Genomic DNA, 15,274 nt, shown 5'->3' with positions numbered 1-15,274 from the left:
CATCTCACCCTCAACGTCGCAAAGACAAAGGAGTTGATAGTGGACTTCCGGAGGTGCAGAGAAGTACACACCCCCATCACCATCAACGGCGCTGCTGTGGAGAGAGTGAGCAGCTTCCGGTTCCTTGGCGTACATCTGGCTGAGGATCTTACGTGGTCAGTACACACAAACAAAACAGTGAAGAAGGCGCAGCAGCGCCTCTTCTTTCTCAGGAGACTGAAAAGATTCGGCATGAGCCCCCGCATCCTCAGGACCTTCTATCACTGTGCCATTGAGAGCATCCTCACTGGATGCATCACCACCTGGTATGGCAACAGCACCGCCTACAACTGCAAAGCTCTCCAGCGAGTAGTGCGGTGCTCTGAACGGATAATTGGAGGTGAGCTTCCCTCCCTCCAAGACATCTACAGGAAGCGCTGCCTGAGGAAAGCGGGGAGGATCATCAAGGACTCCAGTCACCCCAGCCATAAACTGTTCAGACTGCTTCCATCAGGAAGGAGGTTCTGCAGCATCCGGTCCCGTACCAGCAGACTGAGAGACAGCTTCTTCCACCAGGCCATCAGACTGATGAACACGTCATAGACACCTCAGCTTCACTACTGGAACTTTAACATTATGCACTCCACACTGTATATAAATGCCACTTGTTTTGCACATATTCAACTCTGTATATTTTATATATTTTATTATTATTTTTTTTTTTTTTTTACTATTTAATTTGTAAAAATGTGTATACACACACACACACACACACACACACACACACACACAGGAAAATATTTAGTATACACATCCAGAAATGCATACACTATTATATATTGTACATATATTTATTAGTTTCAGGTTGGCCATTCTTGTATTTTGCTCGTTTGTGTTGTTGTGTTTGCACATCTCTGTTGCTTGTGGGGCTCGCACACAAGAATTTCACTCGCATGTGCTGTGCCAGTGTGCCTGCACATGTGATGTGACAATAAAAGTGATTTGATTTGATTTGATTTCATTAATAAACAATCCTCAGCACAAAATACCGCGTCTCTGAACTAAACAGGCCTGACGGGACCGTCTTTACTGATAACGAAGTGCGAATCTGCCGAGGATGAAGCACTCGGGCACTCGCTTCGTGCCAACTGTGTTTGCCAAGACAGCGTGTCAGTCAGACGGCCATGTGGAGAGAGCAGCGCCAGGCCGGACAGCCTGGATCAGACGGGCTCGGTCATTAGAGAGGGCTTACCGCCAGGCTCCAAAGGCTAGTGACGACCAGCTGAATTAAAGGCTGTTTAAAGAGTTTCCCCTTCGCTCGTTACTGGCATCAAAGTATGCATTACTGCCCACAGCTGACAGAAACCTGTACCTGCACTCTCTGTAAGTGCTCGCCTTTTTACACTCGACTTATTCCAACCAGGGTCTAAAACTCAAGCATGGAGCAATAACGTAATGTAACAGCTCACAAACACGTACTGACAGGCTCAAACATGCAACAGTGTTAGAGCGTCACCAACACACCTCCGTGGTACGACCCACGCAGCAAAGGGTTGGAGGACAGTAAACGCATCCATCACACAAACTGATCGGAAACCTGGATCCTTCCAACTTTTACTTCCAGGTCAGGGATCACCCCACCCTCGGGGTTACGTCCATGACAAGTTCACTTTTTTGAGCACAGCGTTATAAAATGTGAGCTCGTTACAGAGGAGCTCCTCCAGAACCTCAGCTCAGTGTGGATGAGCCTGACGTAGAGCTGGGCGATAGGACGATAACGATGTGTGTTGTCAAACGGAAGAGCCACAGAAGCTCCGTGGTGTGAAGGTATTTCGGCTATTTCAAGTCAAACAGAGCAGCCACTGTAAATGTGCCGAAAGCAAGTCTGGAAATACAATAAAGCGGTGCAGCTCAGTCTCTGACTGGAAGCGCTGATTCGTCATTCGGCTTTTGTCAGACTAAAGTAACTGTTAAAACTGTTTGAAAAGCTAAGCTATACAACAAGGAGAGATTGAGAATTTCCTTTTAGTTCTCAGTTTATTTGATATTGACAAAAGTCAGTTTTGTCTGTTCTTCTGTAAAACAAACTAAGATTTATTTGTAGAATTAATATTTTGTTTCTAAGTGGAATTGACAATTTAGTCTGTTTCATTTGTTCTATTTTGAAACTTAAACGCTTTAGCGGCTGCCTTTTGTGTAGTTTGCAATATTTGCCTTTATTTATCTGAAAAAGTCTCATGTTCCTTAAGTACATCTACCCTGTTGAACTTATTATGGGAAATAAATATTTAAAAACAAGCTGCTGATTATTTCACATTTTACTTGTGAGCAACGGCACATTTAAATCTTACAAATATAGTTATTTGGCTGATATCGTGATAGATATCACCTGAAATGAAAAACACATCGTGATATGAAGACATCTCATATCGCCCAGCTCTAGCCTGACACAAATGCTGAGTAACTTAAGTGTCACAGGAATATCAGTGGACGCTTTACTCTGGAGACCTTCCAACACGAGTGCCATGGAAATTCGAGGACACTCAGCAGAAGGGCTCCTTCAGAGGAAAACATGTTCAACTCCAGCGCGTGGCTGAAGCACCATGAAGAGGCACAGAGCCTTCAGCTGAGCTCTTCTAAACACTTTCAGCTGCTTCTCTGAGCTTTACTTTTGTAAGTAAAACAGCCCCCTGAAACAGCCTCAAGATCAGAGTCATGTCTGTTACTTTGGGAAAGAGACTGTAAAAGATCCACCAAAGAAGAAGACCAAATGATCAGTAACCTCAAAGATGACGGATGGATGGATAAATTAAAGTGCTTAGTCCAACGTCAGACCGATGAACCTGTGAGTTCTTGATATGCTGATTAATAAACTTTCTGACAGTTGTTCTCAAACCAGACCAGATGCTGAATGGCACAAAAAGACACTGGAGACAGAACTGCACCTGCACAAAGCTGGAGAAGGGAAACCACGTCATTGTGCAGGTGCTGTTTGTAAGGTCGGAAACCTGCTGTCAGCTGAGACTGAAGAAGCCACCTGGATGATGACGAAATGCTTCTCCCACTGAAAACAACCAACTTCCTGGTCCTCCTGTTCAGGTGACGTCTGCTCTGAGAGTGCTGAACTTCAGATTCACCACACTACGACTGCCTACCATCAATGTGTTTTCACTTAAACAAGCAGCTGTTTGTTATGTGCGTTAAAGCTATATAACAACGTAACAGTGCAAACTCCTCGCTGACGGTTTAACCAAAAGGCATTTCCAGTGGAGACTGGCCGACACATCCTCAGCATAACCATGTATAACATCCACAACACTTAAAAAGAGGTTATACACACACAATACGTAGAGCTGGGCGATAGAACGATAACGATATGTATCGCGATATAACTTTTACTCGATAGAGAAATTAAGCTATCGCGATAGACCTCGCCGCTCTTGTCCTCAAAGAAAAAAAAGGTCAGCCAATCCAAATTAAGTAGCGCAGAGCCGAACCAATCACAGCCGCAGCGTCACGTCGCGTGACTTGTTACGTACAGCACAAGTGCCAAGCCGCACGTGTGTTTGTTTGGGAAGCAGCCAGCGCGTAATGGAGGAAATGAGTGTGCCGACTAGAAAAATCAACCGAGCGTGACCGAAGAGAAAACAGATGATGGTTCCAATGCCGGAGAGATTGTCGAACGGAAGAGCCATAGAAGTTCCGTAGTGTGAAGGTATTTCGGCTATTTCAAGTCTGACAAAAAACAGAGTAGCGTGCACTGTAAATTGTGCCGAAAGCAAGTCTGGAAATACAATAAACTGGTGCATGCGTCACACTGTGCGCCACGTTATTGTTTCGGTGAAATGAATTTCTACAATACTGTTAATTCTACTCTCTGCAGTGTTTAAATGCTTACATATACACACAGTTACTGTCCCTCCACACATACGACTCGGTTCTGCTTCTATGCCCCAGCTTTGTTTACTTTTTCCCACCGAGGCTTCTAGACTTCTGATTGGCCAACATTTCTGCACGGTTAGGAATCTAGCGCCACCTGCTGCTTTGGCATGTTCATAGCAGCGTTTTCCTTCATTTCTGCCTTTATGTGTGGACGGGATTATTTTTTAAAACGAAAACGGAAAATCTCCGTTTTCAAAAATACCCGTGTACGTGTGGACGTAGCCTCAGTCTCTGACTGGAAGCGCTAATTCGTCATTCGGCTTTTGTCAGACTAAAGTAACTGTTAAAACTGTTTGAAAAGCTCAGCTATACAACAAGGAGAGATTGAGAATTTCCTTTTAGTTCTCAGTTTATTTGATATTGACAAAAGTTAGTCAGTTTTGTCTGTTCTTCTGTAAAACAAACTAAGATTTATTTTTAGAATTAATATTTTGTTTCTAAGTGGAATTGACAGTTTAGTCTGTTTCGTTTGTCCTATTTTGAAACTTAAACGCTTTAGCGGCTGCCTTTTGTGTAGTTTGCAATATTTGCCTTTATTTATCTGAAAAAGTCTCATGTTCCTTAAGTACATCTACCCTGTTGAACTTATTATGGGAAATAAATATTTAAAAACAAGCTGCTGATTATTTCACATTTTACTTGTGAGCAACGGCACATTTAAATCTTACAAATATAGTTATTTGGCTTATATCGTGATAGATATCGTTATCGCCTGAAATGAAAAAAACATATCGTGATATGAAAAAATCTCATATTGCCCAGCTCTAACAACACGGTAACATTATGTTGAAGCACAGCACGTATCACTCCGCCAGGCTCCGCCTACGACAGCCGTAACGCTCCAACAATCCATCGAGCGGCTTCGTAGCTCAGCAAAGTCATACTGAAACGTTTTTGACAGATTTTTGAGCGCCGTGGACATAAACTCGGTTTGCTAATAACGACGGTCCGCTCGCATCCTCTACCAAAAAATGTGCTTTGTTGTGTATCTGACGGACGAAAGCCAAACCAGTTCCACACCAGTGAAGCTGCAGCATTTTCACAAACCAGTTCTGGTTCATCCGTCTCATTCAACGATCCGCGTTCGCCCTTCTTATTCTTCTTATTCTGCGTCGCCGCCATGTGCGTATGCAAACAAAGGCACTGCGCATGCGCGTGTTACCCATATTCTACAACATTATACCAGTATTACAATGAAAGGTGTGATATGGCCCAGCCCTACCTTCAGCTACGTCTCATGGTCTTCATTACATTCAACAGGGAAACTTAGAGTCACCTGGAGCCTGTCTTCTACCTGTGTACACCAACTGTGACCAAAGGTTTGAGAGAGTTGGGTGAAAGAGCTCCACTGAAATTCAATATGTTAGTCATTATTATTAAAGACATAAACATGTTTGATGGTCTGCACTAGTTTTCCTAGTGTTAGTGGACTGAGGTCCTTTTCAAGCATCTGACAGGTCTCCAGAGATGATTCCTTCCTGGTTCAACTGCTTCCACATTAAAATGACTTCAGAGCCACATAAGTGTGAAAGTCTCCTGCATGTACGCAGCCACACTATGAATCTGTGCGCAGCTGCAGTCTCCCAGCAGCCTCTGAGCTGTGTGCTCCTGTTGGTTTCACAATAAGGCTGCTTTCTCCTGAACACACTGTGCAGGCTCACTGTTCACATAACTTTGCTTTTGGGTAAGCAGTTGTGTGAATGAGAGGAGGCTGTGTGTGAAAGGCTTTGAAACACACGCTCACGGGCAAGAAGAATCTGTCATGACAGTGAGTCGACTGTGACTAATTACAGGCCCTGCAGCTCCACGCCCTGCCTCCTCACCGAGTTCAACAAATGCAACAACATAACGAGCTGCTGAGGAATTCAGCCTGTCAGAGAGCCTCTGTTAGCCTCCTGAAGGCCTTATTTACACGACTCGGTTATGTGCTCGCCCTCATACGCTACGAGCCGTGAGCCCATATCTAATGTCAATATTGTCTGTGTGTCTGGAAGTTGCACAAGGTAAAGGTTGTAGAAAACATAAGGAGTGTCTGACCGTGGTGTGTGAAGGTCAGCAGGTTGGTAACAGAGACGTGAACAACGTGAATTTGATTTTTTTCATCCTTTGGACAGTTTTCATGTCTCAGAGAGGCGACGAGTCTCTAACATTCATGTCTCTGATCAGTGATTTCCAGTGTTGGGACTAACGCGTTATTAAGTAACGCGTTACAGTAACTACGTTATTATTGTGGTAACGAGCACGGTAACTAGTTATTGTGCCAAAATCAGGAACGCGTTACTCGTTACTGGGATTTAGATAGGCTCGTTACTCGTTACTTCGTGTGGTGGCATCGCGGAGCTTCCACAGATTCAGTAACATTAGCAAGTGGTGGAGGCCAGCAGGTGGATGAAGGAAAGGGGAGGCAGGAGGAGAGACCCGAGGCGGCCGCCGGTCCAAGTGTGAACTGAACTTCAGGTAAGAAGTTATGACCTGCAGTCTCTCTGGGTCAGATATGAACCAAGTTTAGGTGGAGTTTATTTTTGTTATGCTGACTTTTTACAGTCAGTTACAATAACTCGTACTGCGTGCTAGCTAGCTTGACGGAGTTTCTATACAGCTGGGTGGTGCTATGATGTTACTGATGTTGAACTTTATTTTGTTCGTAGGTTAATTATTAGAGTTGCCAACCGTCCCGTAAAAAACAGAATCGTCTGGTATTCAGAGAAAATATTACGCGTTTCTTATTGAGGTGAAAAGGAACAGTTTGTCCTGGACTTCAGCTACAATGAAAAAGACACAAAGCTGCCTCTTCTTCTCTCATCCTCTCCTGTTTCTACTTCAGTCATGAAACTGATCAATGATCAGCTGATCGTCTCTCTTGTTTGTTTATCTCCCACTTTGCGCCGAAAGAGGAAACCAGCCGATGTCGCGCTAAACAACAGCAGCACGTTAAAGCTTGATCAGCTGTTGTTAGAATTTATTTAATATTAATTTCTAGTATCAGCTGATGTTTGCTGGAGCCACAGCTGTAAAGCTGCTGGTCATGATGTGGGTTTGGTTATCTGGTGAGAGGGAAACATGAAGATGAAACCAGGAGATGTTCTTACTGAACCATCAGAGCTGAACAGGTGATGGAGAAACAGGTTTACCTTTTAGGTGACATGGATGAGTTGAAGTTATGAACTGTTTCTGAGAGACAAATAACACCAGGATCCTTTTCTAAGTAGCTGACAGCTGGTAACTGTGCAGGGGCGGGTCTAGCAAAGTGTTGCCAGGGGGCCAGGTAGGGCATTAACAGGGAGAGGGGGGCACAAAGAAATACTTTTCTTTCTTATTCTCATTTAAAATGTCTAGCTTTTAAAAAATAATTATCTGAGTCTTGCAACAAACGATTGATAGATTGATGCATATATACCATCAGAACAGTGAACATCACTGTCACAACAGCGTTTATCTTCATTCAAAGGCTTTATGATTTTTCCTATAATGGCGGCCGGTCTCTAGTCAAAACGCCCGGGCCGATTTTCTGTCCCAGTCCAGCCCTGTATGCAGCTCATCTGCAGTCTGCTGTTACCTACATCTTCCTATTCAGAAGCAGAATTTCCGAGTTCTGAGTACAATCAAAGCAACACGACTGCAGTTTTTGTGTTGGATGTAAAAAGCTAGGATAGAACCAGGCGTGGGATTTCTCTCGTGGAAATGTGCACATTATCTTTTCCTTTCTGTTGGTAGGTGGCACAGTGCACTTGTGGCAGGATAGTGTTAACATGTAGGCAAGCTAGAAGGCTGGCAAAGTTATGGAAGCAACACATTAACAAGAGAATTCTGAGTAAAACCAAAGTTACTTTCCCTAGTAACTAGTTACTCTGAAAGTAACGAGTAACTTGAAGTAACTGAGTTACTTTTGATAGAAGTAACTAGTAATGTAACTAAGTTACTATTTTAAAGTAACTTACCCAACACTGGTGATTTCATCCTGCTCTTGTGTGGTGACAACTGCAGTCTCATCGTCCTCCTGTGTTTTAATAAACACCAGGGCAAGTGTGCATCATTTACACTATGACATATGCTTTATACATCTGCAGCTGTAAGCTAGCTTTCTCCTGATTGGTCGGCACTCACAAACAGAAGGTGGGTGGGGCTCATAGACAGTATGGCTCTCTTCTCTTTTAGTATATATTAGGCATATTTGCATTTGTTTACATGCATTTCTGTTCATGTATGTGTTCGTGTATCCACTTTTCCAAAGGTATAATGTGCATTTTCACATTTTCTGTCACATGACCATATCAAAGATGGCTGACACGTCAGATCCATGAGCGCATCAATACTCGCTGTGAATAAAAGCCCAAGTTATAGAGCACTCGAAACGGACTCTAGATCAGATATGGTCACCACGGGCACAGCAGCACCATCTACACGCTACTGTGGATAAATCCACTCCCAGTCCTTACACTATAGTCCCTTTGCTCCTTACAAACTGTTGGTTGGCCTGCCATGTTTATTCACTCGGGTCCAGACTCGGGTCCAGACTCGGGTTGAGCAGCCCCCCGCTGCTCAGGACAAAAACGCTCTCCAAAGCAGACACATTTAAAACGGTGCTTTCGTGTCAGTGTGGACAGCGAAAACTGAGACTTTTTGAAAACAATGACACATTTTAGTCATGTGATGCAGTCATGTGACCAATTAAACTAAGATAGTGAAGGGTATTATACTGCAGTTGTTTTGTTTGCCCTAGTATTCTCCCTGGCTTTTGCACCTTTGTACTTTTGTGTTACTCGCAGCAACAACTCCACCTCGTTGTTAGTCCATGTAAAAAGCTCGCTGCTTTTCCTCAACATTTTGCCGAAGTTTCAAAGAGCAGCAGACAGGAATGAGACCGGCCCAATCTTCTTGCGTTTCACGCATGTGCAGGACTGGAACGTGAGCGTTTTGGGCCGTTTCAATGTGGACGCACAACTCTGTGAAAAGGACAAAACGACAGTGTGGACGCCGAGCGGAAGCATCGTTTTCACATCTATCCGAGCCAGCGTGGACGCAGCCTCAGTTATTTTAATGAGGTCTTCGTACTGAAACTAAACTTCAGACGTACATGTTTAAAACAGCGGCACTGTTGGCTCACACAGTGAATCCTACCTGACCGCTCAAAGATGGATGAGCAGCCTAACAGCACCAGAGCCTTTCATGGATATATACAGTAAAAAATATTTTACTATTATTTTGATATTTTTAAAATGCAGTTTCACCCCAAACAAACACTTGATTGTCGTAGGGAGACATGTTGGCGTAACTAACCAGAACCTGCCGTGGAGCGCTCTGCAGGACCTCTGAGCCTGTAGAGGTTTAAACAGTCTCAGTGTGCAGATCTGATGCTGCCCCCGTGTCTCAGTGGGAGGTACAGGATGTGACCTGGCACGCAGACAGAGGGCACGTCGTCTCAGGCCATCCTACTCGGTCGATGTCACTCTGTCTTTAGCTTATAAAAAATACCCGTCTGTAATTACACGCCTTCTCACGCAGGCACAAACACACACAAAGGCTTTTTAAGGACGATTTCCATTCAGAGCGGCAGACAAGTTCAAGATGTCTACGGCGCTCCCTCGGCCCCCTCTGCTCAGTTTAGGAAACAACAAACAATGCGGTTGCTACGGGGCCCCGTGAGCCCCCCGAGAGAGACCGCATGTCAGCAGCAGTCTGGACAGCCAACGGCCAGGCTGCAGACAGTTTGCAAGCAAACACGCAGACCGTGCAATCGGTGCACCGTGCTCCTCCTGCAGGACACACACATTAGAGATAGCCGAGAGTATCTGCAGCACCTCCTCTGCTGATAATCACACTCATGAAAGAGCTTCAGCCACTTTCTCTCTCACTGGGAAGATCAGATCTGTGCTGTAAAAGTTTGACACCAATCATTCATGAATCTCTAGACGGTTCTCTGGAACGAATAATTAGTTAATAAAGTAATGAAAATGCCTGACACAGTCTTAAGCCCAGCGGGGAGACACTGAACCTCTAACAGTTACTACTGCTCACTCATCTCCACGTCTGCAAGGACCACGGAAATTAGACTGTTCAGGAAATTCATATGAAACAAGTGAGCTGGTTTGTTCAGCCTGTAGAGGTTTAATGCAGGCCCAGTGTTACACCATCAGCTGATGAGCTAACGAGTTCATTAATACAGTGCGTCTGTCATCACAGTTTGTGACTTTAGGCCTTTGAAAAGTCTTCTCCATGAATTAAAGCTACTGAATTAAAAAAGAGGATTACGAGAGGAAAACCGTAAAAGGATCTGTCAGGATTATCAGCAACAACTCAGCTGGAAGAAAACACTGATCAGCTGACACGGCGCATCCATAAGCTGTTTTTTTTAAAGACCGCTGAGTAACAACGGCACATCCCCGCTGAGGTACGGTCCCGACTCACCAGCCTCTCCATCTCCTGCTCGCGGAGCCTCTCCTCTCTCTGTCGTCGGTGGTACTCCAGCAGATCGTCCTCGTTGTCGCTGATCTCTGTGATGCTGTTCTTCCTCTCCCTCATACCGGGGTGCGGTCTCCCTGCAGACATCTTTCTGTGGGTCCTTGGGCTGGCTACAGGAGAGGAACCCGGCAACGAGCCCAGACTGTAAGCAGGCGACAAGGAATTCCCAAAGCTCGCTTTCCGTACCCCTGCACCCCCGACGCTGCCCTCCGTCAACAACGAGGTAGGGGATGGGCTGCGAGCTCGGATGCCTCTGCTGCAAGTCTGCTCCTCTGACTTGCGCCGAAGTCTGGGGCTCTCTGGAACAACCTTGCCCAGATTTGAGGGGCTGTCCAGAGTCCTCAGTGGGTTCACCGTGCCCGGAAGTGCCCCTGGGAGAACTGGAACCCCTCTGCGAGCCAAGGAGGGGCTTAAAGGTGGCAACTCTCTCATACTGCTGCCTGCTCCACCGCCCCCGTTCACCTCCACGTTCCTCCGGGCCAAGCGAGGGCTTTCCGGGGGCTGCAACGAGCGCGGATGCTGCTGGAGAGGTGATCCTTGGATTATGTGGACGATGGGGTCCAGGGGAGGCTGGAACGCTCTGGTGGGTTGAGAAAGCTGCCTGGAGGGGCTGGAAGTGAGAGAGCGATCGGCCAGAGGGGCGTGCTCTCTGAAGGGGCTGGCAGGTCTTTCCTGGAGCACTGTGGTAGTCTTGGTCCTGGGGCTGGAGGGCGACGGGGATGAACAGGTCGGAAACTTGGGTGTGGGCCTGGGGCTACTTGGCACAGCGTTTCTACCGCTAAGAGATTCACTGGAGGACAGAAGGGGGGTCTGCCGAGGGCTCTCAGACCCAGCTTGGCCCAGTCCTGTGTGGCTTGGCTTGGGGCTTGGAGGAGCCTCCGTTAAGACCTTTCGCGGCAACCTGGGGCTTTCCTGAACCTTTTGGCTCACCCCACTGCTGCTGAAGTTAGGCAGTATGGTCCGTGGCTGGGGTACCGGCGGAGGCTGGGCGGTGAAGTTGTAGCTAGAGGAGCGTACAGGCACTGGCGGCAGAGAAGAACTCTGGTCCTGGGGTCCTCCACTAGGAGATGGACTGGTAAAGCTTCCACTGCTGGCTGCTGAGGGGGAGGACAGTGGGGAAAAAGGAGGCGATGTGTTCTCATAGCTGGACCCCACAGACATGGCCCCTGGGCTGGTAGGAGGCGATAACAGATACCGGCCCCCTCCGTTGACCATGGGCGACAGAGGAGAGTGAGCTGCGGACTGGCCTCCGGGAGGCTTCATGGCGTCCGATGAAGAAGGCTGAGGGTCATCCATGACTAGAGAATCCATGATCTCCTGGAGGTCCCTCTCAATAGAGCTGACGATAGCGCTGTGCTCGGATTGGACTTTCTCTCCAGGAGCTGGGGGACACTGGGCTGCACTGGGCTGGTGATTCCCATTGACCAAGCTCTCTGTGTCTAGAGGGAAAGCAGAGAGAATAAAACGGGCATCAGACAGGTATTCAAACAGAGTCAACGATATCCTGCACCTCAATAACTCCCCCAGCTCCACCACATGCCCCGGCTCATTAGATATCACACAAAGAAAACATTTGCAGTGGGGCAGCGACGGCATTTTCATAATTCTAACAGCAGCAGCAAAAACAGGCTGTTCAGGATACACTGTGCATCATGGCACGACTTAAACAGCAAAGCAGCAGTGATGAGGGTCCTTCAAAGGCTGACTACGACATTGCAAATCGCCATCAGTTAGCATCGCACAATGTTTTGGTTTTTTTAGTGCAAGGCAGGAAAAACAAAAGCACGCTCTCATTTGCGTGTGTACACCGACAACAGGAAAAAACATACAGCTCTCCACAGGCTTCAGGTTCTGGTTAGTTTTGCCCTCGAGCTCAGCGGGTTTTACAAGGACTGCTGTAACCTGTGGCAGCGAGATGACTCGGGAGAGCCGAGTGACATCAAGGATCACTAGATCCTTGATGTCACTCGGCTCTCTGACAGCACGGAGCGACGACACGGGAAGAAATGAAGCTCCAAACTAATATGAAAGACTGTGATTGGTTTCCTGCTGGACAGTCAGTCCCGTCACTGTGTTAGATGCACATCTTTGTTCTGGGCGGTCCAACCAGCTTTAGTATAAAAAGCCTCTGTGGGTAACGAGCTTTTTAATACAACTACCTTCAATGACTATGAGAGTAACACTGTTGGATGATCTCTTTCCCCTGAACAGAAGAAGTGCAGTGACACTGCCTTCCTTTAAGAGTCTTTAACCCTGATAACTTTCCATTATTCCTGTGCGGTTGTGTCACAGCGTTCCTTACTGTGCCGAAAACATCCTACGAGCCTTAGCCCCTCCTAACTCTTCACAGCCGCACTGAAATGAAACTATTTAAAACATGTACTGCCAGACTTCCTCACCTCCCCAGAGAGCTTCACAAACTGCTGAATTCGAACCTGTTATTTAAGATGCATTCAACGTCAATTTTCCAGCCTACTGTGGAAGACAGGTAAGTACAAGGCCAGAGAAGGGATTAGTAGTGAGGGGAAAAAGGAAGGAAGGACACACAGACGGCACTGGATAGGAGAAAATGTGCCTACATAACCCAATTACTGTATGGCCCGAAAGCAAACGTAGGACACAGGCCAGGTAATCTCATCTTAATCATCTTCCTCCAATGTCAGCACAGTAGATTATAACACCAGAAACACACAGCCACGTGGCTCTGAGGCAGGGAACACTCCACAGATCAGGTTTTATTCACCTTAAATGAGGATTATTGTAAGGTAGCGTCATCAGTGCAAACACAGAGGTAATAAAACAGCTGTCGTGTCTGAGAAGCAAATAAAAGAGTCAGTTTTGTGTCACAGAGGCAAATCCCATCAGTGCAAGTGCTTTAAAATACAGAAGCTTCACAAATAATGCATTAGCTGTGCCTGCTCAGCTGACACCACAGCAGCTATGCTTGCTTTTTCTCTAATAACGCCAAGCTCTGCCCACGTGACAGCCTCACCACAACTGAATATGAACGCATCTGCGTGTAAATAACACGGCAGTGAAGTAACAATGCTAGTGTCACATCGACCGTCACGGATCCTGATGTGAGGAACACACAATACGGGATAAAGGCGGCCGTTTGCTGAGGGAAAGCCCGTGCAATGATGTCATGGCATACAGACCATCGCCTCCAGCGCATCGCGACAAACTTCATTTAAAAACTGGCAATTTACGCCGGCGTGTTCGCGGGTAAAGACGAGCGCCGGCTTCAACATGACGGCATGATATTTTATCACACGGAGCATCCTCTGCTTTTCGGCACCAATTCCATCATATGGAAGCGCTAGCTAACAAACACACGCTTGGTTCATCTGCCATTACCCATTTCTCCCCCTGACAAGAACGCCGTATCATGCTGTTAGCAAAGAAGATCAGATGTATTTAGAGGAAATCACACAATCGTGTTTATTAATGTGATATGATCCGAATAAAGATGCAAAGTCACAGTGATTGGTTCGAGTGTGTACCGCTGCTCTAAGACGTGCACACCTTCTTAGATAAATGCACGAATGAAAAATCGACGTATTGTTAATGGAGTTTGGCGTGTGACCGCTTGGCATCACTTTTCTCAGGCGCGGAGAGCTAGGGTTACTCACATGAAGGAATAAAACTGCGCCCCGGTCAGTTTCAGTGCGGTTCACCTGCTATATGACCCACACATGAGGCCACGTCCTCCGGACAGCGCTGACAGGGCGGCTGTGGCAGAGCTCCGCCGTGTCTGGCTCCACACACACCGAAGAGACACGGAGCTTCAACGCCGCGCTGACAGTTCAGCCGGGGTGCTGGGTACCGCTGCGGACCGCCGAACCGCTGGCGTCAGGTTACGCGAACAGTAACACGGCATTTCCGGTCTTGACTTTCAAAGTAAATCTCTATTAGCGTCAAGGGAACGTGCCACTGTTGAGAACATTTTCACTATTAAGGCCGATTTTAACTGAATATGAAAGTCCATAAAATACCTTAGAAGTGCAGTTTTACAATTAAACCCAGTTACGAAAAACAAATCGCTCTGAACTCTATTTTATTTTGAAGGTACATTTGTATGACTGACCGTGTCGTGGTTTACTTAACGAAGCTTTTCCTGCCCGCAGTGATGAACCACTGCGAGATTTGCGAGCAGTTTGTCACGGCAGCACATTTTATTGTTCGTCACTGTTCTCTGTGTCAATAATGCAGGTTAGATGCGACCGAGGAGAAAGTATTGAAACGGCCCGTGTCCACGTTAAAGCCAGGGATGGCGGTGAGAGAGCGATGCAGCTTATTAGTTTACCCAAACTAGGCGAACCTCAAAAAGATAAACTTTGGGACAAAAGTCAGAAATGACAAATATCCCTGTGCACCCACCGTCTGTCTGAATATCTTTCCACATAAAAACACTCACACTGATCGAGCATGGTGAAATATTTAAAGGAAAATCAGAGAGGTTCTTCTGGGATGGAAATGTGGGTTTGGAAATGGAAAACAGGGGCAGGAAATATGTGGCGGTTACCCTGTTAAATGGCAAAAAGATCCCCAGTTTGACGTCCTAATAGTGCTTTATTAATAAGCACTTGCTTTCATCTCATAATAGTGAAAAAAAGAGATTCAGCATGCAGCAGTGCCAATCTAAAACCACAACTGCATCCCCAGCCTTCAGCCTTGTCCTCAGAGCTGTCCAGCAGCCAAGTCACTGGGAGATAAAGGCCTTTCACTGGGAAGAATACAGAAGGCTGGGGAACAGGGACCAGAGGGGAAACCCAGGCAGGGAGGGCGCAGAGATGGGAGACAGCACACTGGAACTGGGAGCTTTATAAATAGCCTCTGAAAAGGATACTGTAACCCCAGCCATCAGCCACTTTAAGGAACCACAAAGCCGTCT

At 46.5% G+C, this 15,274-nt stretch overlaps 1 protein-coding gene across 5 annotated transcripts in view; it reads right to left on the bottom strand.

The window, feature by feature from the left end:
* The window catches only part of phldb1b (pleckstrin homology-like domain, family B, member 1b), a 90,689-nt gene that overhangs the window by 37,195 nt on the left and 38,220 nt on the right, over window positions 1–15,274 (bottom strand). For all 5 annotated transcript variants that reach the window (XM_076892070.1, XM_076892071.1, XM_076892069.1 and 2 more), the window contains exon 6: window positions 10,327–11,819. In XM_076892070.1, the coding sequence (XP_076748185.1) occupies window positions 10,327–11,819 (1,493 nt within the window). The remainder of the gene's footprint in view (window positions 1–10,326; window positions 11,820–15,274) is intronic.

Source organism: Maylandia zebra, linkage group LG14, assembly GCF_041146795.1.
Source record: "Maylandia zebra isolate NMK-2024a linkage group LG14, Mzebra_GT3a, whole genome shotgun sequence".
NCBI lineage: Eukaryota > Metazoa > Chordata > Actinopteri > Cichliformes > Cichlidae > Maylandia > Maylandia zebra.
Note: the sequence above shows the minus strand (reverse complement) of the source record. Positions and strands in the feature narration are given on the sequence as shown.